The sequence below is a fragment of the Alligator mississippiensis genome, chromosome 3 (genome assembly GCF_030867095.1).
Source record: "Alligator mississippiensis isolate rAllMis1 chromosome 3, rAllMis1, whole genome shotgun sequence".
NCBI lineage: Eukaryota > Metazoa > Chordata > Crocodylia > Alligatoridae > Alligator > Alligator mississippiensis.
In genome coordinates, this window is record NC_081826.1 from 166,051,568 (window position 1) to 166,077,894 (window position 26,327).

A 26,327-nucleotide genomic window follows, 5' to 3' on the forward strand; every position below is an offset into this window, starting at 1 on the left:
AAGTCACCTCAGAGGCCCTCTCCAGCCAGGTGGTGACTTGGTGCTTCTCCTTTGTTCCCCCCTGCCCCCACAGAAACTTGTTAAGTGAGGCAACTGGGGCTGTCTTGCTGCTGCTTCTAGCTGGTATCATCCCCTGCATTGTCACTCACTGACCAGCTGTTGCTATCACTGGTAGCCTGGCAGGGTGGCAACAGCTGGTAAGGCTGCCTGCAAGGCCTCAGTAACACTGCTGCAGCTGCCACAGCATGCACTGTTGCTGGCAAGAGCCTGTGCTCTGCCAGCCACAGGGCCATTTTGGGGGAGCCCTACCCCCATGGCCAAAACACTGGTTCTTTCTGGGCTTCTCATGGTGGCTGTCACACCAAAACACTGCGTGGCTCTGCGGGACCCTCCCCCTACCTAGTCCAGCTGATCTCTGTTGGCCACAGTGACTGTGGCAGCAGCAGGGTCCCAAGCAGGGCTCCTTGACAGCTCACCACTGGGCAGGCTACCAAGGAGCTAACTGCTTTCCGTCCCGGCTTCCCCCTTGGAGGGGAAGAGAGAGAGCAGTGGATGGTGGATGCTGGGGGTCCTAGAGACCCCCGTAGTGCTATGTGTAAACTGTACAGGCGTTATGCATAGTGCTACAAAACCAGGAAGTTCCTCTTTGTAATCACTAGTATTTTGTAGAACTTTAAGCATCTTTGTAGTCCTATAAACAGCTTGAATGGCTATATGCTTGCTTTCGGTTGCGCTACCAAGGCATATTTAGCACTACCAACATAATACCTGTCCGTGGCCTTAGGGACCCTACAGAAGGTACCGTGAAGAGTTTAGGACACCCACGAATATCTAAGAATACCAAAGAATATCTGACGTCTGGAAAATCTGCCTTACAGTGAGAAAAGTGCAGCTTATTCCACTTCGTTTATTCAAGAGAAGGTTAAGAAATGCCTTGATCACAGGCTAAAAATACTGTCATGGAGAAGGATTTCTGGTTATATACAGCTCTTTGTTCTTGCAGGGAGAAAAAGCACAATAAGGGTTTATGCCTGAAAGCTAAGGTGATAAAATTCAGATTTTAGGTGCACTTTTTTAACAGAGAGGACAATTATTGTGACCAGTGTTAAGCAGCACAATAGTTTATGAACATGCCATCAGGGAGTTATCTGTCTCTACCTGGCTTGCATCTTCATGTCCCTGCAATAATCTCATGCATGGATTTCCACATCTCTACATTCTGTCAGTGGGAGCGAATGAAAGTTTGCTTTGATTGCAGCCTCGGCAGAAGTGAGCACATATTTTTTCAACTAACACTTGTTGCTATGGGACAATCAAAGATAACTCTTATACTGCATTTCTGGGAAGAACAGAAGTAAACTTTGTTGTTGTGTGGGCCGGGCCCCGATCCCGCCGCCAAGTGCGAGTCGGGGGGGGGCGATCCGTGGCCCATCTTTGTGCACGCGGGCTGTGGCCAGCAGCCCGGGCACGCGGGGTTGGAGAAAACCGGTGGCGAGCTAAAATTAGTCACAAACGCGTAGTGGTTGATTGAAAAGATTATTTACTTACACCCAAGATGGTCATGGTGCAGGCAGAAAACTTGCTTGAGTTACAGTTGCAGATAGAAAAGCAGAGAGGCGGACTAGAGTTCTTCTAGCCCATCTGGTTGGAGGCTCTAAACCGCGAGCCCGTCGGACCAACCGGAGAAAGTCCGTACGGTAAAGAGCTCTGAATACACTCACTCACACGAAGTTTGCTAGGCTCCGTGGATCCGAAAATTGGGTTTACAGGAATGGGATATGTCTTGGATTGCGCTCGGCGACGGGGAGAGGCTAGAAGCGGTTCGTTCTTTTTCCTTTTTCCCTCCGGAGTAGTTAGAGCTCCGTGGGTTCGATTATTAAGCCTCTATTGCCTGCTTCAGACGCGTTGGGTCCATGAGGATCCGCAGCGCTTAGAGATCTTCACACTGGGTGAAGTCTCCTCCTCCTGGTGTTTGTGGAGTCCTCCCACTTGGGCGGAAACCACTCAAGCCTTTTATACGGCTAGCAAGCCAATCACTAGCTGCCACGTGTGCATAATTTAGAACTAGCCAATGGTGGGGCACAAATTTGAATACGAATGGCAGGAACTCCTTGCAATGTGCATCTCTGTGCTGCAACAAAGAAATGCACCCTGCAAAGAAAGCTACAAAACGGCGGGAATTTCTTTTGCACCCGGGGTTCTCCTTTGCAGCAGAAAACTCCACCGTGCAAAGAAGCTGTGATTTGGCGGGAAATAATTCAGTGGTGCCAAAACACACACAAAACAAAAATCACAACTTTGGGTTGTGACAGTTGTCATTAACTTTGAAACTCTCACATAACTCACCTGATTAAGAAAAGTCAAATACATGAGGCAGCCTTTTGCTATGTAATGGCACAATCTTAATGATTAAAAAATTAAGCCAAGATTTTTAACTAATGAATATGGTAAATCCTCAAATAACAATCCTCCGATAGTATTTTGGGCCCAGTCCTAATCTTTTTAAAGTTAATTGAAGTTTTTGCATTGCATTCAATGGAAGCAAAATTGGGCACCCGATGTACCCAATTCAAATACATTTTGAATTAGTTTAATGATGTTTTAAAAGCATGTATTTATACCTAGGACCGATTTATATCTATTTCCTAGAACGGTCAAAATTTTGTGCCGGTTGTTCTTAAGTTATAAATAATTAAAGGCACAATATAAATCACTTCTATATCTAAGCACCTGACATGTTTAATGTGAGTGATATTAACTCCACCTTAAATTTCCAGGGGAATATATTTCCAGGGGCATATATTTCCAGCTTCTGAAATGTTGGGTTTTATGTTCACAATCTCTGAATTTCAATTTGTTGGAGCTAAACACACATATGCACACATGCATGCACACTTTATCAAATAACATTTTCTGTGAATTTACTCATACGAAGTGATGAACAGACACTCCTGGATTCAGAAGTCCTTTCTGATATACACAACAGATATGATGTAGCCACAGCAATGTAAACTTCCACACACCACTGCACCAAGTCTGCCAGGCTTCACTTGGCCAACAAGACTCAAACTTTAGCAGGTTGATTCTTCTCTAGCTTTGATAGCTCAATCAACCTGCTTATTTTACTCTTGTGCTCTCTTCTGTGTTAGCTTTCTCTACTGGAAACTGGGCTGTGATCACCAATTAATTTAGTATAGGGTGACTAACAGCTACCAGGCAGTAGCAAATTTGACTTGTTACCTGTTTGTGTTCGGTATCAACAAGCAACGTGGACATCAAAATTTCTTTATCTTTCTACCAATCTCTCCTCAATCTACCTTGCAAGATATATTATAAGGCACACGGGCACAGAGATCATTGTTCTTTCTTTAGCTCCATATTCATCAAAGAGAGTGGAAGAGGCAGAGTTGCTTACTATAAATTAAATATTCTGTCAATGAAGCATTCCAGGGCCCATAGCCCATGTTCATCTACAGATGCCATGGGATTTAATCCCCATCCCCAGCAGTCATGAATCCTGCCATGCCACATGTGTGTCACACAGGAGGCATGATTTTGGGATTGCGGATCAGATCCCAATTGTGCCAATGCAGTGAGAGCCTGGAATCATGGCCTCAACCTGCACCAGCAAATTGAAAGCTGGTTTCAGCCACAGGACTACACCTAGGTCTTGAACTGAACCTGGTTCGGCCCTGGGGCTCAATCAGTTGATTGATGGCCCTAGGGCAGAAGTAGACAATCAGCTGACTATCAGCCCTGGCCCTAGACTTGCCACATGTTCAATTTAAGGTGCCATTCAAACCAGCCATAAAAATCTTCATTATATGTACAACACATTAGTCATAGCATAAATGTAACACGTAGAGAAGACCTAGATGAACAGACATATAATGAAAACCCACCCTCAAAAAACCCCAAAACATACCCAGACACTTTGGCTCCTTCCAGTCCCACTGAGAGTTTCCTTGACAGGTGAGTTTGGCATTTCCTTCCAGTTCAAAGCCCTCGTTACAGGTCACAAAACACACAGTCTTGTAGGAGATATCACTCGATGAACAATTAATATGTCCATTATCAGGCCCATGAAGTTTTGGACATTTTCGTACTGCAAAGCATAAAACAAGTATATTTTAAGTTTTAAACTATCAACCAGAAGGATACCACAATGAGCTTAAACATCACTTTTAAAGGCCTTTTTCATGGAGTGTTTTCATGGAGTTAAAAACAACACACTGGCAATTCAGGTTAATACACATTTTCAAAAGTGACTAGTAAATTTAGCTGGTCAAGTTGGGGCAATTTTCAAAGGTCTGAGACAATTTGAAAAGGCCCGAGTTAGGCACCCAAAAATCACAGACCACTAGAAAATCCAGATTAATTTCTGTTCAGTAAGGTTCCCTGTTTAAGGCTATACAAGTAAGACAATGTGTTTAGTTTGCTGGGGGAGAAGTGGTTGAGTGATGCTAACTGGGGAGAATATGTTAGTTTTGGCTGAGTATAATACTTTTTGTTCTTGCTGAATTTCTAATTCTGTATCCTAACATAATTTACCTACATCAAGGGTGTCAAATTAACTTGATTCTGCAAGCTAGATGTGTGGCCTGGGAGCAGTCTACAGACTGGATGAACAGCATGGAGCCAGCCCCACAGATCAGATCAGGTGAAGGCATGACACCCCCAACACTCACCCTCCATACCAAATTCAGCACCCAGAGGAACCTACTCTGGCCAACTTGGGACATGAGCTGCATGCAGCGCCCGCACTGGCTGGATTGGGATGTGAACCACATGCAACACTCACAGCATATGGTCAGCGGTGGATGCTGCATGCACAACAGGTTCCAGATTGGCTGGAGCTGGTGCTTCATGAGGCACAGACCAGACAGAGAGGACGTCAGATCCAGCATGCAGGAGACTCACAGAGTCTGCCAGATCCACTGCCTGCTCTGGTCAGCTCAGGACAGCACTGCACGCAATTCCTCCCCTGTGAGCCGTGATCCCTGGACCAGCTGGAACAGGCACCACAGGCAGCTTGCATCCCAGATTGGCCAAAGCCACAGGCGCTGGATTTGGCACATCAGGCTGGGGAGGTCCCAGACTGTCACTGCATGGGGCTAGCACACAGGGCTGGTTGATGTGGCTCTCCAGGCTTGATTCAGCCTGCAGTCTGTACGTTTTCCTGCCTCCCCACCCCTCCCCCCGACCTAGATAGATTAAAATCAACTCTGTAAGAACTTGCATCTTTAATGTACTGTATCCGTCTTTTCTAACAAATGAAGTAGCAGTACAAGTAAACAGCAACAACTGGATAAAAATGATGGAGATTGTCATTCTCCAGAATGATGGAGACTGTTATCTTTTAATAGCCAGACCCTTTTCTGTGTCTTTCTGACTGCAATGGTGAAGGGTTGAGCCTTTAATGGAATATGACAGCAGAGGCTGGGGTGAGTTTTTATTCTGTGGTTAAGAATGTTGATTTCACCAGCTAACCCCCACCAGCGTAGGAGGCAAACCACTCACTTTCTCTCCAAATATATTTCAAACTTAAGCCAACTTGGCAGCAACCTTTTCTCTTCTCAGTAGTTGTTTATTACACATATTGATGAGAAAGTACATATATATAATTGCACATGTTGGCCCAACAGATTGCATGTCTTCTTAAAACCAATCAGTGAACAAAGTTCCTCAGTTATTAACCAAACGAAAACCAGATGTAAAAATCTTAAGGAATACAAATGCCATAAAGATAAATATAATAAAAAATTCTTTTTGAAAGAGACTGATATTAAAATGTTGGGGTGTGGGAAATAAAGCTATTTGCCAAAGGATAAGGAATGGTAACCCAGTACTGCCCACATTTTATGGATAGTGTTGAAAGTTCAGCTGCAGGATATTGCTTTCCTTCCCCCCACCACACACACACACACACGACAGTGTCAGAAAGATATGGAAACATACTAGTTCATTAGGTTTCCAGTAAATGAAAAAAAGGACTGCACTTCACATCCATTTTCTATTACTCCTTACCTTATTTCACTGAGAAGGGTACACTTACCACAATTCTGGTACAAACTGATGTAGTAGTATACTACAGTATAGTATTTTCATACTTGTAGGGCAGTCACTCTCAGCCTTTTGAGACTTGAGGCACCTCTCCACAATTTTTGTGAATTGTGTGGCACCCCATTTCAAAACCTAATTTATCACAGTGCTTCCCACCTTGCTCAGGAGCAAGGCAGTGTAGGAAGGGGAAGAGGAGGAGAGGCTGGGCAGGGATGAGCCTGTGTTTACCTGTTTGCACCTTGAGGCATCCTTCAAAGGATCTCACAGCACTCTGACATATTGCAACAGCTCAGCTGAGAATTAGTTATAGTGTATTGTGGTTTCTACTGTGGCCATTATGGCCGAAATTGTAGCACATGAGTTTTGGCAGAGTATTAGAATGAGGCATGGCTGATGGAGCCTAGGTAAATGTAGGAGCACCAGTGAAATGTTCATCAGGCAACCACTGCTACAAATCGTGTAGCATGCCATGTGTCCATTTCTACCTCTCATCAGGTCTGGTCATCAACTGGCATGAAAGAAGTATGTAGGCAGGGGAACTGGACACATGGCACATTTATTAATGTGCCTTGCCTCAGAAGAACATTCTTTTGTCAGGTCATTAATTAGGTATTTTTCACAAACATGAAATATCCCCATGAATTCAAGTAGAAATATTCTGTTGGCATCATAATTATAAATATATTTCCTGAATCCAACAGTCATTTTGCTATTTGGATACTGTCTAGTTTTTTATCAGCCACTACTAGTTACTGAAGGTGTTCTAATGAGTCTAAGCATCACTTATCACACACAACACATTTCAGCTAGCAAAGCAAAAGCACCAAAATGCTTGAATGTTTACTGCCAAAATGAGCAGCCTGTAAAGGGATTAGAATCCTTTCACTGTCCTTTCCTAATTTATATGATAAAATACTGCTGGGATTAACATGACAGCCATGAACTGAGCCCTTTGATCTTGTTCACTTTTATAGTGTGGTTTACTGTATGAATGGAGAAGAGCAGACACAGCATATGCTAAGGCTGGATCTTTTTTAATACAGAAACTTCAGCATGATTCACTGTAGCAGAAAAAAAAGTAAAAGGATATCCTTGGATGCTTCAAAGGAAATTAAGACAACATGATGATAACAGCTCAAGGCAGAGAACTAACTTTTTTGCCACTCTCTTGAAAAGTCAAATTATTCATTGAAAGGAAAACAATAAAATGTTGAAGAAAAAAATAAGGTGACCTCCCTCAGACAAACAATAGACAAAATATCCTTTCATTTACCCAAAAAGGATTTCTATGCTTTCCATGTGCTAGATTCCTTGACTTCTCTGCGTGAAATCTACAGCAGTGTAGATGGTTCAAGAGCAAATGGATTAGCCATTCCTCTACCTTTTCATGGCAAGCACATGCCAGATGTATCATTCTTCAGACTACTTTGTAAAAGAACTTCTATCATGAGCATATGATTTCCCAACACCCTAGTGCACACACAGCTGGATTTCCAAACTATTTCATCAGCACTCAGTTTGCTGGAAAGACATGGCCGTACTCCAGTCTCAAACTTACTTCCTCATCCTCCTTCTGGAGGTTACTGGAATTTGATTAAGTTCTGCAACCCTTGTGAAGCAATTTTCTAGGTAGGATAAGGTAGGTTACCAGGTGAGTATTGCCTCAGGAGTGTCTGCTCTCTAGCTCTGTCACTTACCCTTGGCTGTACCACTCACCTTGTCCCCAACCTTGTAACTGATGTGCATATACCAGCCACTATGGGGCAGCTGCCAACTACATGGAGACTGGGGAAACACTGTTAGTTTCCTTGTCCCTATTTAGGGAAGAAAGGCAGTCTCAGTACATGAGTAGACTGCCTGAAAGAGGTCAGATTCCACTTCCTTTCAAGAACTGCACAGTTCTCTAGGGTGCTCTGCATGTGCATTAATGCCACTGGAGTGGAGTTGGGTCACACCAAAAAGAAAGTACAATAGTCTTCTGTACATAATACAGACCTTCTAGAGCTGTTCTAGAGAAATGCCTTTATTCAGACCCCTCCACATTTCTGACTGTGCTTCCTGGGCCTGCTGTTTCTTTCCTTTCCGGTCACCGTTCCCTTGCCCACAGCCTCAGGGAAACTGTCAGTCTCTCCCCAGTGGAACTGCCCTCAAAATTCTTCTGGGACAATAAACAGGACCCAGAGTTTCCCCATCTTTTCTTTTCATTTCCATAATAAGCCCCAAACTACTAATCAGAAACTTGCAAGGTAGATTCGTCTTGCGTGTTTCTGCCACCAAATTCCAGTGTCAACATTCATCTGTGCCAACATGACTCCCACATGGAAGTTCTGACAAACCAACACTGCAAAGACCTCGCATCGTGTAGTACATGTGCTTGCAGGACTGGGGATGCAAGAGAGGACAGAATGGACTTTTTCCAAGCATTTGATTATAGAAAATATCACTCTGCATTTTTGTCCTGAGGGTTTTCTTCCTCCATTTTAGTCCACTGGAAAACAAAACGCAAATCATGGGGATCCCCTTTTAAATATTCTATCACTTGAAGTTTAGAGTGAACTGACCATAAACCAGCAAAAGAAAGACAAAAAGCAGCCCCAAACATCATAAAAAAGACAACTCATGTCAAAAGATATTTCTAAACAAATGTCATTCCTACCTCTGCAAGTGGCTTCTGAACCGGACCACAGGCCACTCGGCTGACAAAGTCGTATGCTGCTTCCCACTAGATCAAACCCTGCTTTGCATCGGATTCCACAGGCAGCATTGAAGTAGTTGTTGCAGACGTTCTGGATAAAGTAGCCATTTTCAGGGGGCTTCAGTTCAGTGCAGTGGACAACTAATCAATTACAGAAGCATAGGGTTAGAGGTGATGGGTGGAATCCAACTGCTAAATTAAGGAAAGCATCCTTGTTATTTCCAACTTGTATGGCTGCTTAGATCTGGATATTTTTTAAAATCACAGCATCCAGGCTTTTAAATGAATGTATAGTAAAACCCACCTATGCCTTGATATTTCATTCGCAGCGAAACAGACAATAACAATAAGAATTTCTGGGTCTAAGTGTCATTCTGCGCCTTCCATGGCTATTCATGATCTCTACTGGAAAGACTTACCTTCACAGGTTTGTCCTGCAGCACGATACCCCTCTCTGCAGACACAGTCCTCAATGGAGGTACTTCCAGGTGGAGAAGTATGGTTCTCATCAGGACATGAGATGCAAGTGTTAATTCCACCTGGTGAGCCTTCTGGCTTGTAAGTTCCTGATGGGCAAGCTATCCAAGAAAGGAGGAGACTTTCAGAAGAAAAGGATGAGACTCCAGAGTTTCTGAAAATACACTGGATTACCAATTTGCATAAGAATATTTTTAAATACATACTTCCATCTCAGAAAGTAAAGAGATCTGAATATGTCCATGTTCCATGGCTGGCATCACCTATCAATTGCTTTACTTTCTGCTTCTTCCTCCTAGGGATATATCATTCAAGGTAGGGACCTTGTCTCCTACATACATGTGTAAAGTTTTTAGGACATATCCAAAGCTTACTGGCTGAGGCACAAGGATGCTACAATTTCACAATTGTTTTATGTTTGTATAACTACACTGGCTTCAGAGTCATGCCTGATTTACACTTGTATAAATTATTTCATAATCATGCCTCATGTTTCCAAAAACATGTCAACATTATTCTCAGGCTCAATAAATGAGAATTATTGATATATTGATCAAGGAAAAACTTACATCTGCGATCCCGATTTATATTTCATTCTACGACATATAAAAGGTATATTATATAACTGGCTATAAATACAATACGAATCAGAGCCCATGGAGCAACTAATCAAAACAATTATTTCCCAAATCCTATAATGTAATTTATATCCTATTCAAGAGTTTTAACTATGTGCATATGTATGGGAGAGATTTACCAAAGACACCTTGAAGCAATAAGATCAGCAATAGGAGAATTCCAGCAATTAGGGCACTGGAGTTCAATTCCCAACACTGCCACCAATTTCCTGTGTGACCTTGTCAAATTACTAGGTCTCCTTGTGCCTTTGTTTCCAAACTGTAAGAAAATTATAGCACTTCCCTAGTTAATAGGTGGTGCTGAGGACAAATACATTAAAATATGAGCTGCTCAGAAACTACAGTAATGGAGAAACAAATAAACACTGTAGGTAGAATATGAAAATAATGATGCTTAAGACATTACTTAGGATCGTAGGAAAGTAGGCCAGGAAGGGTGCCTGTACATGAGAGCAGAGGTTGCTCTGACACATTATAATTACAGAGCATTGGAGCAGACTTGATTAATTGAGTCTGCTGGAGAGTGATAATTACTGCACTCCAGCAGCCTCCCACGGCTCATGTATCAGCATCCCCATGCTTCAAAATGGCAGCGGAGGAGCTTAAACTAAAGCTTGTGAAACGAGCTTTAGTTCAAGCATCCCCACCAGTATTTTGAAGCATGGGGACACTGATACAAAGATGCTGTAGTACTTTAATTTGCCCTAATTAAATTGCCACTCCCCTCACTTCTCTTGATTTGCAAGTGACACTGACATTAATACAACCCAGCGCACTGTTGTCCTTTTTTGCAACAAGAGCACACTGCTAGCTCCCATTCAGTTTAAGGTCCACTGTAAACCCCCTGTAATCTCATTGTACTCATTATCTGGTAGGTACCCCTATTTGTGAAGACTGAAGTAACTAAGACATTAAATATTTTAGGCTTTTCTGTCTAGTCTGGCTGGTCTCCTGTTGCACTTTCCATTCTTCCATCATATAAGGATAGCTTGCTCCTGCACCTTTAAGAGGTCCTTCTTAAAACAGCATTTCTCAACTGGTGGGTCGCAACCCAAAAGTGACTCTAGAATATTTGAAAGGGTCGCAAGCAGGTCCCCAGAAAAACCTATGAAAGCACAGATTTCCCCTTGCAGGCTGGCAGTGTTCTAATCCTTGCTCAAAGCAGGACCATCCTCAACTAGATCATCCCAGCCAAGGCTTTGTCTAGCCAGGTCTTAAAAATCTCCAAGAATGGAGAGACCTCAGCCTGTCTGGGTAATGTGTTCCAGTGCTTTACTACCTTCCTTGTGAGAAAGTTTTTCCTAATATCTAACCAAAGCTTCCCTTGCTGCAACTTGAAACCATTGCTCCTTGTTCTGTCATATGCTAACACTGAGAACAGTCTAGCTCCATCCTCTTTGGAATGGCACTTCATCTTATTAAGCTAAAGAGGTCCCTACTCTCCTTCCACGCAGCAAAAAAACCTTACTTTTAGATACAGCCATTCTTTGAATTTGCACTTAAAAAACAAAACCCTCCCAATTCCTGTAATCTCCAAACTACATATGAGAGCACCCAGTAGCAGCTGACCCAGAAGGTTAGGCCCAGGTGCCTGGTGGCAGTGTCAAGGGTGGGGCTGGGGCAGGAGGGGCAACCCCTCCCCCCCACTGTAACACCCTTGTGCCCCAGCCAGCCCCAGACACAGTCAACACGTGCATTTGAGTGCAAGTAAGTACTCTGCTGAAGGGTAGTAATTGTCAGCCAGTAATATCCTGCGGCAGACTTAATTAGTTTACTGTGCATGTGTAGACTGTGATGCTTTACTGAGAAGCTAATTGGTCAACTCTGCAGTAAATTGCAACTGTATATGTGCCCAGAACGTGTATGTACAAATCTCAGGTCAGTTTAGTATAAATTCTTCTGTGCTGACTGCATACAGTAATTACTATGTGTGGCAGGGCACTGTTGGTACCTGCCACTTTAAAGGCTGGGTCAGGTATCCAGCAGGTGTCTGATGGTAGCAGCCATTTCAAGAACTTAGTACATAAAGGCTGCAGTCTGTTGATGCCAGTCAGGCAGAAACATTGCCTAGCTGAGCTGCAGCAGGAACAACCCTGGAGGTAAGGGCAAGAGCTTAAGGGGATGGATAGGAGGCTCTTGGTCCTGGGTGTCATATTGAATGAAATAGTTTGAATGTTTGTAAAGGTTGCCCATTAGCCAGTTTCAGGAAGAAGATAAGATTTATCTCCTTATCTAGTTCATTGTTTTGGGGACTACGTGCAAAAGGTCCTGACTTTGCTTAAAGTCTTAATTTAAATTTCATCTTTTAGAAGTCTTTTACAAAGAGAGCAAATATCCTGAATTCCGAGAGATCAAACCCTAAGGCCTTTTGACCAGATTGGTAAGAAAAGGGCATTTGCAGTGATATGGAAGTTTCCCAAAGGTAATTTAAAATGCTCAACAAAGGCAAAAGAATCTGAGTAAGATCCGAGCCCAAATTTGGGGGTAATGACAGATTGAGTAGGAGGAGCCCACTGATGGCAGCTCACTCAATAAAAACTGTAACTTATTGTCCCAATTTGGAGGTGACTATACTTGCAGAACAACGAAGGAAAAATCGCAAGTATAGCCCGGGTCAGACTGATCACCTGAAACACCCTCTCCGTGAACACGAATCTCTTAGTTCATGCTGAAGCTGCAGAGTGCCTGAAAGGGACTGAAGGAAGGGGACTTAGTCCTATCAGTATTGAGGCCAGCTCATTGAATTGTATTGCTGAGGCGAGCCCATTGAACCGTACTACTGAGGCCAACCCATTAAATCGTACTACTGAGGAATAAAACCATATTTTGGTATTTGGCTTCTCAGAATTCTAGGATTGTAAGTATAATATGAAAAATAATAGTATTGATTCAAATTTAACTTTTAGTTGTAATTGTAGTTGTTTTTGTAACACTAATTCTTATAGTATTGTTTGGGAAGGAAGTGCATTCGGAGCATTGTTTCTGATATATGTAATTATTGTGTTCTTAATGTTTGTGGTGTTTCTTAAAGCTAAGCAGTGTTATATGCGTAGCAAAGAGTTTTAAAATAAAATTGTGTTGTATGAATTAAGTGTGTAATCATTGTGAAATCGTGCAATCAGTTAACTACTCCCCCAGCCAGTGCATCAAAACGAATCAGTAAATTGTGTGGGATTTTCTCTATTCCATAACCCACTAGAGACACTGGGCATGACCTAAAACTGCACTCTGCCAGGGATGGATGGCCGGGTGGGGCTCCAAGTGGTGTGACAGCCCCCTTGAAATGCCAGGCCAGTTACCTCCCCAGTGAAAGCCGGTTCAGGGCACTTTAACCCCAGCCCCCACATCCTAGTGGGTAACCTGGCAAGGAGGTTGGCAAGACCCAAGAGGGTCCAGAGGAGGGAAAGGTGCCCAGGGTAAATGAGGGGCAAGGAGCCCAGAGTTTGGGAAGGGGCGTGGAGCCTAGCAAGGGGAGTCGAGCCTAGTGAGAGGCAAGGAGCCCAGAGTGTGTGAGGGGCACAGAGCCTAGCAAGAGGCAAGGAGCCCAGAGGCTAGGAGCCCTGACTGTGTATGTGTGGGGCACAGAACTCATTGTAAGTGAAGGGCATGGAGCCCAATGAGAGAGGTCAGAGTTAGGGGCCAGGTATGGTTACAACACGTGGATACCATCTGCTAGACTTGGGCTGCCGTGTAGGGGAGGAACAGAGCTGCAGATACTGCCCCCTGGCATCGGGGCAGTCTCCTGCATCATACCAACAGTTTACGGAAACAACAAAGTTATGGCAGGAGAGACTGGGCAGATTGCCCATAGAAACAGGTGGGCGGGCCAGCAGAAGAGCTGTCCCCGAGCTTGCCCCCTGTTACACTATACCAGTATTTTAATCTTCTAGAAGGAAACCTTTCTGCACTATAAAAATGCAAACTTAAAACTACAGAAATTTCACTGAACATTTAGAGTAGAATCTATTGCACCTGGTTGACAACCAAAGTGCAGCTTGAGATGAACTCTGTTCATTAGGTAAAAAAGAATTCTACCCTCAGAGTGCAGAATATAGACTTTTTAAATGGAAAATAAAGTTAGTGACAAATTAAAATCAAACCAGTAAGACACAACATTCCAGAAAATCAGGAATGTGGAGCACAGTGCACAAGTTCCAGTGGATTTTAATGTCTGAGACACAGCAAAGGATCCTTCTCTACAGCATGAGGCCAATGTTTTTCATTTGAATGTATGAATATAAATTTGATGGATGGGTAATTTTGCTGTAAAAAATTAAAATCTACAGAACGACTGAGAGAACCCAGATCTGATTTCCTTCTAATTACACCAGTGCAGTCTAGTGCCATCAATGGAGCTGTTTCTGATTTATCCCAGAGTAAGGGAGAGAGGAGAAGCTTAATATACTTAAGAGATCAATTTAATAGATTGTGTCTTTTTAAAAATGCATAATTTCTTCAACTAAACTAAATTACAATTAGAAAGTAATCCCTGCCACCAACTGTACTTCCCATACTTTATGCTAATAAAGATTCAGATTAAGGGTCTATCCTTTGCCAGGTTGACAGCAGTTTGCTTTGTACTGTCCTGTAGGAATACAGATACCTCCTGATATAGTCACGCTTCTGTCCAAATTGAGCCCTTGTTCTATTCAATATAAGTAACTGAGATGAAGATAGTTATCTATATATAATTTCAACTCATTCTTGCATTCTAAATAAAATGCTATTGTTATTATTGTTCTTATACCAAGGGGTGATGAGGTTGAACGGTTATAAACTACTGCAAGACCGTTTCAGGCTGGACATAAGGAAGAATTTCTTTACTGTCCAAGCCCCCAAGGTCTGGAATAGCCTGCCATCGGAGGTGGTTCAAGCACCTACATTGAACACCTTCAAGAGTAAATTGGATGCTTATCTTGCTGGGATCCTATGACCCCTGCTGACTTCCTGCCTTCAGGCAGGGGGCTGGACTCGATGATCTTCTGAGGTCCCTTCCAGCCCAAATGTCTATGAAATCTATGAAATACATTAATGTGTTAAATGTCAAATCCTGCTCTCACATACACTGACAAAGCTCTCTAAATGCTTCTTCACTATAGCCCCACATTTATGCCAGTGTAACTAATAACAAAATGGGTTACATCAGCTATCAGGCACTGTATAGAAACAAAGAATCTGGCTCAGAATAGACATTCCTTATCTATTCGTTAACAGCTGTGTGAACTACTTGCAGAATTTTAAATAACGATAACCAATTTTAGACTTTGTTTACTTTTTTTTTTAAAAGAACCCACTGCATATTAGACAACTGCACACTGTCAAAGTTGACAGCTACTGTAACTTTTTTTTTCTTTAGGGTTTGAACTGCTGATAATGTTTAAAGGCCCCTATATATCTTTTTGTACTATGGTACCCCAAGATTCTCCTTGTGCCTTAGGAAATGCAAAAAAAAAAAGGCAAAACCTTCTAGAACAATAAATGTTACTGTGTCGTTAATGCAAGCGAGCTGGCAAGTGCTGTAGCAGGCTTATTCATCTTAACTCCTCTGCTTTGAAGTCATTCACATTTTAAATTGCATTTTGACATCACTGGATGGGCCCGACTTTTTACATTAAGCTTAGAGATTGTACTAAGTAGAAGTCATAACTTCCGTAAGAAAGAGGATATTAATTGGTTACAGTGAATTGTAATTTGCTAGCATTTCTATACTTTTATTTGCATTCCTAGCTGTGACAAGGTAGTATAGCTTTATAATTTTATCATCCAAGCCCTCAACACATTCAACACAGACAAGAGCAAAGGCAATGTATTCCCGTGGGGCTGTACTCATACTGGCAATGGGTCCGCATATGATATATTGCCTGTCACACAAAATGCACTTGTTGAGGGCATAAATAATCTGTTCAAGTTCAGGACAACCAGATCATGGGACACATGCCAGCTTCTCAGACATTTTTAGAGGCCTATCCTATTGGTCCTCATTAATTGCCCTGAAATTTTTAATCGACTGCAGTCTGGCTCCTTTAAAGAAGTAATAGCTAGATAGGGCAGTGAAACTGATAACAGACTGCCTGAGCATGCATGCGTTGAGGGGCACTTCTTATGTGCCTTATCTCATGTTGCCACCCTACCTTTCCTTCCCCACCATCTGTCCTATTTTCTGTTTCTTCATTTATGGTTTCTGTGTTTTATCTCACAAAAGGCAGTTAGCTGGAATGTATATAATGTCCCTTTCGAGTATTTTTAAAAAATTATAATGGAAAAAAAATCATTGTCAGAGTTTGTAATCTGCCTTTCTGCACTCTGGAAGATATAGTCCTGTAAAGAACAACCCAGCTAGAAGCATGCTAGAATTACAAGAAATATGCAAGAGGAGTAGATTTGTTTAAACAATTAATATATGGGACTTGTAGTAAGATTGCAAAGGAAAATATATGGCATGTCTATAAGTCCAAGGATCAGAAAAGGATTTGTACTAAATCTCAGCATGTTCTGTAGCTCTTTAATATTTCCTGTTATACTCCACATGTGCTCTGCATTAATTTCAGACACAGATGAATCATTTCACCAGTTCGTCCTTTAGGGCAGTGTTTCTCAACCCATGGGTCATGACCCAAAAGTGGGTCACAAGAATATATGAAAGGGTTGTGAACAAACTCTAAAAATGGATTCTCCTTTAAAAGAGAAAAACATGAAAAACTGGGTTTTCCTTTGCAGGTCAGAGGAGTTCCAGCCTGCAAGGGACTGCTTGGGGCCCTCATGCCCCACACATACCCCCCCACCCCACACACCCACCCCTAGCCCCACACACTGGGAGAGTGGGGCCCAGGGGCAGCAGGTTGGGAACGAGGGTCATCAGCAGGGCCAGAGGGCTGTTTTCTACTTAAACTATTTACTGGGTTGGGAGTGGCCATCAATGTTTACAAATGGGTCCTAGTACAAAAAGGGTTCTCAGCCACTGCTTTAGGGCTACATACAGACATTCAAAAAACCCCAAGGTGGAATCAATCTAAGTTGCACAGTTTTCTGTAAGCAGCGTAGTTTAGATCAGTAGTGAACAGAACACATATTTGCCCTTTGGTGGGGTGGGAAATCTTAGACCAGGTTCTGCCATTTTAAAATCAGTCTATGCATGCTGAACTTCTCTTCTGTTACAGGTATAGACTGGTTTCTAATCACTTATGGTAAAAACATAATGTCTGTACCTGGCCTATAAGATTTCTGCGCAGCAACATTATAAACCACTTTGGGAGTATTTTACAGTGATATTTATGACATTTACCCACTGGAAGGACTGGGCTGAACTGGAAAATGAGTTTACATACCTCCATACATGGAAGTCCCCAGGTATGCACCCATGGAGCACAAATGCACCTCAATCAGCTATCTATTGCTAGCTAACACACAAGCTAGGGTGAAGCACCTCATTGGAAGAACTAACTAGTTCTCATACTTCTTAGTGCCCTTCAAACGGTAAAAATATATTTTCAACAGATTTTAATCATTCATTGTCAAAGTGTGAGTTCAGATCATGTTTGTACCACTCCCATGACAAAAGGAGCTGAAAAGTTCCCTCGAATGAGAGAAAATCCCCAAATGGTTACCACACCTCACTTTAGCACAAGGGTTGTCAACCAGCGGTACTTGAGAAGGCCCTAGGGCAGAAGTTCTCAAACTGTGGCCTGTGGACCACCACTGGTCCGTGAGCTCCATTCAGGTGGTCCGCAGAAAGGTGACCTAGGGCTAAAGCTGACAAACATTACACCCGACTTCCCAGAACTTTGCGAAAAAAAGACAGGCACTTCCATCGCATTAGAAATGTAAGACTACTGATGTTAAAATATGAGTTGTGTGCTTTGATTTGTAGAACAAAAAAAGTTAAGTGGCCCATCGAGACCCTCAGTAATTTTCAAGTGGTCTGTGAAAAAAAGATTGAGAACCACTGAGCTAGGGTGTATGTGAGGGCGGGTGGGGACGGAGTGCTGTCACGCACCATCCTGCGCTGCCACGTAGGTGCCACCCGCCTGGCCAGACACGAGGGAAGCCCGCACGCAGTGGCTGCTGCCCCTCTGCGTTCGGCTGCATGCCACACCTTCTCCCCTGCTCCGCGTCCAGCCATGTGCCTCCCACCCCCACATCTGGCTGCTGGGGGTACACTGCTCCATGTCCGGCCAGCAGTGGCACACCAATCCAAAAAGTTTGAAAACCCCTGCTTTAGCACATCAGGTGTGGGTGTAGCTCTTTTCCTTCCGGAATCATGAAGGAAGAGGGCCACTGGCAGAATGGCCTCAGGGGCTGTTAGAGCTTGGGAGTTTTAGGGCTGCTGTAGCTTATGCCAAGGACCAAATTAATTAGATCAAGGGAGGTGGCGGCAAGCCATCAATTTGGGATCTAATCCGTGCATAGTTACCACTAATGCTATTCAAAAAGCAATACTTTTGCTGAAAATTGGAATCATTAGGAATACTAACAGTTCTAGGAATATCACAAAAAGCCATGTATGCCCTGTCTCAAAATTCATTTAAAAAGCAGAATAGTATTCCATATTTAAGGACATAACATATGGTCTAAATGTATTCGTTGTGGGGATAGGGGATTTTTAAAAGAATCACATAAAAGTGTTTTACAAACATTCAAACCAGACTCATATTCCCTCTCTGTGAAGAAAACAAACATGACTGCAGTCTTACAAATAGATAGCATCTCTGTGTCTCTCTGTATGCAACTTGCCCATGGTAACAAAGCTAGAAATGGAAAACAGAAATCCTGATTCTGGGTACTTTGAAGTAACTGCTGGACAACACAGGAACAAACCAAAAAGTTATCATTCACAAAATTATCCTATACATATTTCACTTCATTATTTGAACTGTCCTAAATACCTTCTAATTCTGCCAAAGGCATGTATTATATATAGTGCCATTTGTTTTACTTTGTGCAACATTCTATGTTATCTACTGTCAGAATTAAGTGAAGATTTCAGCTCATTTTGAAAACAGACAGTGGGTAGGGGCGAAGAAGGAAGATTATTTGAAATGAAAATACAGGTATTTGTACACAGAAGTTCAGTAACACAAGTATGTAGCTGTGACTTTGGTGCATACACAAGTTTGACAAAGAAGAATCCTTACTACATTGAAGAAAGATTATTAGTTTGGTCCTAAAATAAGGGTTAAGTAATTGGAGTGCAATCCTGACCCTAGTAAAATTAATGGCAAAACTCCTGTTGTTTTCAGGGTAGCCAAAATTTTAGACCCATATAATGTCCAGCAGTGATATTTTAGGTATTAAAACACAACACAGCTGGCACATATTGTGATAGTTTCATTGACTTTGTTGCAACAATGCTGATTTATAGCTGTTGAACATCCAACTCCTGTTTTTTCTCTTCATGTACCAGTTTGGTTTCAAGAGCTATTTATGTCCTAATTCCAATAAGTGTTTCCCACACATTCTTATGTCCTGGAAATTGTGCATAGCAAATTCAAAGTTTACTGAACAGTCACACTGGGACATGACACCATTTTGGTCTATGAAGTCTTTGCTTTGGCATAAATTCTGCTATTTTGCTTTCTTTTTTTAATGTTAGGCATTTGCATTCAAATCCTTGCTGCTATATCCTTTGCTAAAAGTGGTGAATGGAAGCAATGCCGCATTTACTTCAGTAGATGTATAGCTGTTAGAGAAGGATTTTTGGATATGGTCTTTACATAATTACACAAATAAATTCCTTAGTAAATCTTGCATCATCTATGGTATGACAGCACTTGGCACTAAGCACTAATAATAATAATCTTATTCTAAGTGTGCTGGATCTTAGGTTTGCTTCCAACAATTTAAGTACATAAACATTCAAAAGGAACATCACTCTGTCCCCTGTGTGCATTCATTTACCACTTTACTATTTTTGTAGTCCAAGTAATTTTTTCTTCTTTGGATGGATAATCTGTACAATTTAAAAAAACCCAGATTCAATACATGAAATTATGCCATGTATTACTGATTATACAAAGATGAGCTGATATTTAATTTCTGGTGTCTTAAGTTTCTGTTCAAGTCTAAAGGCGTGGGAGGCTGAGTTCTTTTTGGCAGTGGCCTAAGAGAGGTACAGGGCATCAACCAACTCCATTTTTATTTTTCTTTAAGAAAAGTTCCATCGGTGGGAGTAAATACATAGGTTCAGGAGGCGGTCTTGACTGCAAAGGTGATAGAGAGCAAATTCACTAACTCTTGCTCTTTATTAGTAACCTATGTCTTTCTATCTTTTATAGCCATCTATAAAGGAACCTATCAATGAGTATTCTAATAGGATATACATAAATATAACTACTAGCCTATCAATCAGTAGTTATCCCTAAACTATCCCCATTTCATTCCCATTGCATTTCATGGAGTTAAACCATGGATACATTTGGTTAAAAAATCCTAAATGTATCACTTCTGGATGCATGAGTTGAGCAAGCAACTCCTTTATTGAAATAAATGAAGACACAGTAATTTTGGGAAGCTCTGACAAAGGCACCAGCTACATTAGGGGTGGCCTGTGGGCCGGATTTGGCACAACAAGGGATTTTGTCCAGCTCGCAGCACGTCCCTCAGCCCCAGCTGGCCCAGGCATGAGGGATAGCCTGGGCTGTGGCATGCACAGCCAGTCCAGCTGCCCCCAGGCATGCAGCAGGGCTGGGACAGGGTGGCACAGCAGCCAGATTCGCTTCCCGGCTTCTTCCAGCTGCTGCTGCCAGTCTTTGCCGCCACTACCAGACCCAGCCCTAATGCCCCGGCACTCACCCACCCTACCCCATCTGCCCTGTTGCGTGCCCACTCCATGCTGGTCTTGTCCAGTCTCTATGGAGACTCCATGATCACAGGACAGTGACAGTATGAGGCCAGAGCTTGGGGCAGAGATTTGATCTGCTTTTGGCATGCCCCCCTGCCCAAGGAATTGGTGTCCACCACGGGGGAGGCAAGGAGCAGATCACAGCTGTTCTCCGGGCCTCAGCCCCGTGCTATCACCACTCCACAATCCTGATCTCTGCCCTGGCCCCACCCTTCCCACTCCCAAATACCACTCCCCACCCACCCATGGTCCCATCCCACCTGGCAGGCCACTTAGGGAGTTTTGCAGGTGTGGGGGGTGGGCAGAGGAGGGAGTATGCTGACCTGGCCCATGACAGCTCACCCAAAACTCCTTAAGTAGCCTTCCAGCCCAAGTAACTGCACACCCTGAGCACAGTACACCCACACTAGACCCACAGTGACTCAAGAGACTGCTGATTCTTGGGTTTTCTCTTTACCAGGCAAAAGTTCCGACAAGGCCAATGAGAATTTTACATGAATAAGAACCACAAGGCTGTAGACCTGCATCAGTCTCCTCTTCTGAGATGTTTCTCCTTTCTGCTTGCTTCTGTGACTCCCCCTGACCACAAAGAGAGTTAAACACCACAATGAAACTCCTTTGGTTTGCAGATCAGAGCAGGTCCAATTGCTGAATCACAGCTTGGGAATGCTGCAAGTCAAACTGTTGTTAGAACAAATAGAAAAGTTAAGTAGTCCTTGGAGGCCACCTCAAGAAGGTGTCACTACTGCAGACGGCACCAGATCTGGCCTCTCCGTGGTGCCTTTTTATTTTTCTTTTATCACTTAAATATACTTGTCAACAGTTTTGTTTGTATCCCTGTTAAGCAACATTTCCAAGCACCAGAGACCTGTCGCATGACTGCAGATTGAGAACATATGCCATTATTTCCATGTTTACTTACTTAGCAGCCACAGGCAGGAGTGAGACAGTTTTTGGTTAACTGAACAGTGCTGAGGCACATGCAATAGCTCAAGCTAAAAACTGGAAAATAAAAGGGGAGCCTTTGCCAACTGCTTTTGACATATTATGAAACTATTCTTTCTCTGTGCATAGGTCAATAAACTGCTGTAAATCTGGTGTTATCATTTTCACTAGGTTTTTTGGAATTGTTACTGCTGCCCATTTTTATGGTGACTATCTACCGTATTTCCCATTCTCTGCCCTGGTACAACTGGGGATTCTTGACCTCATGGATGAGGGGCACAGGGTCAGTCTGCAGGGTGGACTAGACCCACACACCAGCCCTGTGCACCAGAGCCAATGAGAATTGGTTCTGCACAAAGCCAGGTGCAGGCACCTCATGCAGCGCTTGCCCCAGATCAGTCACGTACATTGTATGCACTGCGTACCTGCCCCAATTCGGAGATTAGGCACCGAGTCAGCATGGTGTGTATAATGCATGAGGTGCCTGCATTGGACCGGCCGTGGCGTGTGGGGCTGGACTGTGGGTCTGATCTAAACCAGCCCCCTGTGCTGTGTTCAGTGTCCAGCCCCACGTGCCACAAGCAGAGTGCGCACACTGGTTTCAGAAGCATGCAGGGCGGGGGCAAGCATGTACTGTATGCAGTGTTCACAGTTAGTCCAAAACCCATGGGTCAGATCCTAGGGCTACACAAGCTGGATCCAGCCAGTGGACCTATCTTAGGCACCCCTGTTTTAGAGTGATCGAAACAATGTATTTTAAAATGCGACATCATTTTTTAAAGAAAGGGCTTTGTGGCAATAGCTGAATCACACAGCCCCAAGCCATAGCATCTTAATTAAAAAACGGTTAAGAAGCAACCATCCTCCCAGAGCCAAAAGAAGTCTTTGCTTTGCGTATAGGTTTATTTCCACTGGCCTGGGTTTTTTCCTTAATCTTTGGTAACACACGCCTGACTCACCAGAGCTGCACAAATCACAGGACATCAAGGCTAATGGCTGAGCGGGGCTTAGAACCTAACAGCCCTGCTCCTAGGACAAAGTCTTGTGCTAAACTGGTAGATTACACTGACATCATGACAGCAAGGCTAAATGGAGTTAAATCAGTTTTTGGATAAAACTGTATGGATCTGACAGCTGGTTGGGCCAAAATCAGCCCAAGATCTGTAGAGAGCCTGAGGCAATGCAAAAGTCACTTGGCATGATCTTTCCAACCTCAGCCTTGATTCTGGTAGCAACTCTAAACAGGGTTGGTAGCACAGATCATTATAGCAGTAGTTCAGTAATTCCCCATTGCTGGACACTCCCTTGAGAACCTCTCCCTTGCAATAGCCATACACCACACACGGGCTCCCTTGAAAGGCAGGCTTGTGGGGAGGGAGGAGACTCTTCAGCTGGCCAATTAAAAGGATTTAAGGCTTCTTAGTGCTGCCAGCACAGACCAGCTATGTGCTGCTAAACTGTATCTCAATGCAGTTTGTAATATCCACTTGGTAAAGGTCGCTTGTGTAATGAAGCACAAGGTCTTAAAATCATAGGCCACGGAACAGGGTGGACCATGGCCCAACCCACTTTTAACACGTTAATTTTAACATGTTAATTTAGGTAGCTATGCTGTTAAAAAAATAGCTATACAGTTTTAACCGGAATGACAATTGTGCATTTGTGGGTTACATAAATTAATATGCTAAAAGTTGGTCGGGCCATAGCCGGGGTGGCCCACCCTGTTCTGCTGCTCAGTGCACTCAAAACAGAGAACAGTAAAGATTTACAAGCCCGGAAGTGTCCTGAAGGCATGAACACCACATACTCCAGTGGCTGGGGCAGGTGGCAGCGTGGTCAACAGCAGGAGTGTGGTGGCAGTAAGTGTGGAGTTGCTGCAGGCAGCCACGGTACTGTCGACAGTGGCAAGTGCCGACCAGTGGTCGGTGACCACCCGCAGATGCTGCCAGCAATGTTGGCAGCGATCACGGACCACATGCAGACATTGCTGGCGGTGTCAGCGGCAGGGGTGGTGAGTAGCGACTGCCCGCAGGCACCACTGGCAGTGTCGGGGGTGCCTTTTTGCAGGGGGTGCACCGTCACGCTCAGGGGGTGCACGTGCACCTGCGTGCACCCCCTACATGTCAGCAGTGCCTGAAGGGCTGAAGGTTATACTGTCTCCTTAACCCCAATCTCACCCTGTGGCTTCAAAGAGAGTTTTGCACCTGTTCATAAAGTTTCCAGGATCTGGCCTTTTTTACTTGTTCTCTTTTAAAGAGTGAAGTTGTTTTGTAAACTTCTGGAAGCTGCACATTTGTCACAGTTCTGCTCATGTCTGTACACCTGAAAGAATGCCTTTTTTATGGAGATTTTTCCCTGACAAATGAGGCCATCTATACCTACAACAATGAAGAATAGAGGGTAAGAACATTCATGTGTGGCCTGTAGTGCACACCCAAAGAGTGTCAATCATGATTAGACATTAATTTAACTGATTTACCAGGGCTTAGCATTATTTGGCCATTGATTCTTAGCCAAAATGTCTGTTACTAAACTACACTTGCTTCCAATTAGTTAGGTTCATAAAGTAATTAATTAATGCTGTCCAAAAATTCCTTATGGGCTGGAAGTGTGCCACTGTTATTCTTGAACGCAGTCCAAATACTTCTACACTAATGTTTTGCACTGCTGTGAACCGCAAACTAGAAAAGGATGTAGGTAAAACTTGTAAAACTGTTTGGTGACCTACAGTTATATAAGGCAGCACGTGCTGTGTACGATGTCTTTCTAATGCAATAGCAGAATCTGTAAAACTATTCAAGAAGAAACTTAAGAATCTTCAGATGGGCTTATGAAAGAACAATACTTGCAGAGGTGGAACTTGCTATCTTGGATACACTTGTGTGCACTGTGGACTAGGCCATAACAGGTTATTAACAATACAATATCTTCAAGCCACAGTCTGAGCTAGGGAAAAGGGCCCTCAGGGTACAGTGGGCATCAGCCAAAGGCACTAAAGGTACAAACAGCAGTGCCTGAAAAATCTTTTAACTGGTTAACAAGTCCACAAACCCTGTGAGCTACTGCAGAGAGGACAGGTGGATGTGACTATACCTTGCGGCCCCTGTGAGAGGCCCAGTGTTGCTAGTTCTAACCCATCCTGGGAATGCAAGGACAAGAGATGTGATTGGCTTTAACAAAATATTGAAAATACCACAGCTGTGTTCAGTCCTACAGAGGACCCTAATGGCATTATAAAATTTGGCCATTCAATGCCTGGTTACTGAAACAGACCTTTCTTTGGCTTGGTGTACTCTTGCTGCACCTATTTTATGAGACACTCTAGTAGCGTTACAATATTTCCTATACCCTTTGCATGCTGGGATAGACATTTAAAGGAGGCACTATATAGTTTCATAGTAGCTAGGGTCAGGAGGAACCTGAACAGATCATCTAGCCTGACCCCCTGCCACAGGCAGGAATGAATGCTGGGTTCACAAGACCCCAGACAGGTGATCATCCAATCTCCTCTTGAATTTGCCCTAGGTAGGGGTGAGGACCACTTCCCTGGAAAGTTGGTTCCAGATTCTGGCCACCCTAACTGTAAAATATTGCCTTCTGATCTCTAACCTAAACCTATTCTCCATCAGCTTATTACCATTATTCCTCATCACACCAGGTGGTGCTGGGGAGAAAAGAGCTCTGCCTATTTGCTGTTGATCTCCCCTCATGAGTTTGTAGGCAGCCACCAGGTCCCCCCTCAGCCTCCTCTTGCTGAAGATGAACAGGTTCAGGTCCTTCAGTTCAGTCTCTCCTCATAGGGCCTGTCCTGCTGCCCTCTCACCAAGCAGGTGGCCCTCCTCTGAACCCTCTCCAGGCTGGCCACATCCCTTTTGAAGTGCTGCACCCTGTACTGGACGCAGTACTCCAACTGCAGCCTGACCAAAGTTGCATAGAGGGGGAGGATCATCTCTCTGGACTGGTTTAAGATGCACCTTTGGATGCACGACAAGGTATGGCTGGTCTTGCTGGCTGCGGTCTGGCATTGGCAGCTCATGTTCATCTTGGAGTCAATAACAAGATCCCTTTCCGCCTCTGTGCTTTCAAGAAGGGAACTCCCCAGCCTGTACGTATGCTGTGGATTCCTTCTCCCAAGGTGCAGCACCCTGCATTTGTCTACGTTGAACCCCATCCTATTCTCATCTGCCCACTTTTGTAGTCTGTCTAAATCTATTTGCAGCCTCTATCTCCCTTCAAGTGTGTCCACCTCGCCCCACATCTTAGTGTCATCAGCAAACTTGGACAGCGTGCTTTCCACCCCCTTGTCCAAGTTGCTGATGAAGATGTTAAACAGTGTGAGCCCGAGGACCGAGCCCTGGGGTACCCCACTGCTCACATCTTGCCAGGTTGAGTACAACCCATCCACCACTACTCTCTGGGTGCGCCCCATCAGCCAATTTTTTACCCATCAAACTGTGTAGGCATCAATGCCACAGTTGCTTAATTTATTGATGAGGATGGAGTGAGAGACAGTGTCAAAGGCCTTCTTAAAGTCTAGAAAAACTATGTCCACAGTAACACCATCATCCAAGGATTTAGTTACTTGGTCATAAAAGGCAATCAGGTTGGTCAGGCAGGACCTGCCTTTGATGAACCCATGCTGATTACCCCTGAGCATGATCTTCCCTGCAGG

General features: G+C 43.6%; 1 protein-coding gene across 4 annotated transcripts in view; it reads right to left on the minus strand.

Annotated features, from left to right (window-relative positions):
* Window positions 1-26,327, minus strand: part of SVEP1 (sushi, von Willebrand factor type A, EGF and pentraxin domain containing 1) — a 182,694-nt gene that overhangs the window by 112,811 nt on the left and 43,556 nt on the right. For all 4 annotated transcript variants that reach the window (XM_059724628.1, XM_059724630.1, XM_059724629.1 and 1 more), the window contains exons 4-6: window positions 9,178-9,336; window positions 8,720-8,899; window positions 3,926-4,105 (exon numbers count right to left, since the gene is read on the minus strand). In XM_059724628.1, the coding sequence (XP_059580611.1) occupies window positions 3,926-4,105; window positions 8,720-8,899; window positions 9,178-9,336 (519 nt within the window). The remainder of the gene's footprint in view (window positions 1-3,925; window positions 4,106-8,719; window positions 8,900-9,177; window positions 9,337-26,327) is intronic.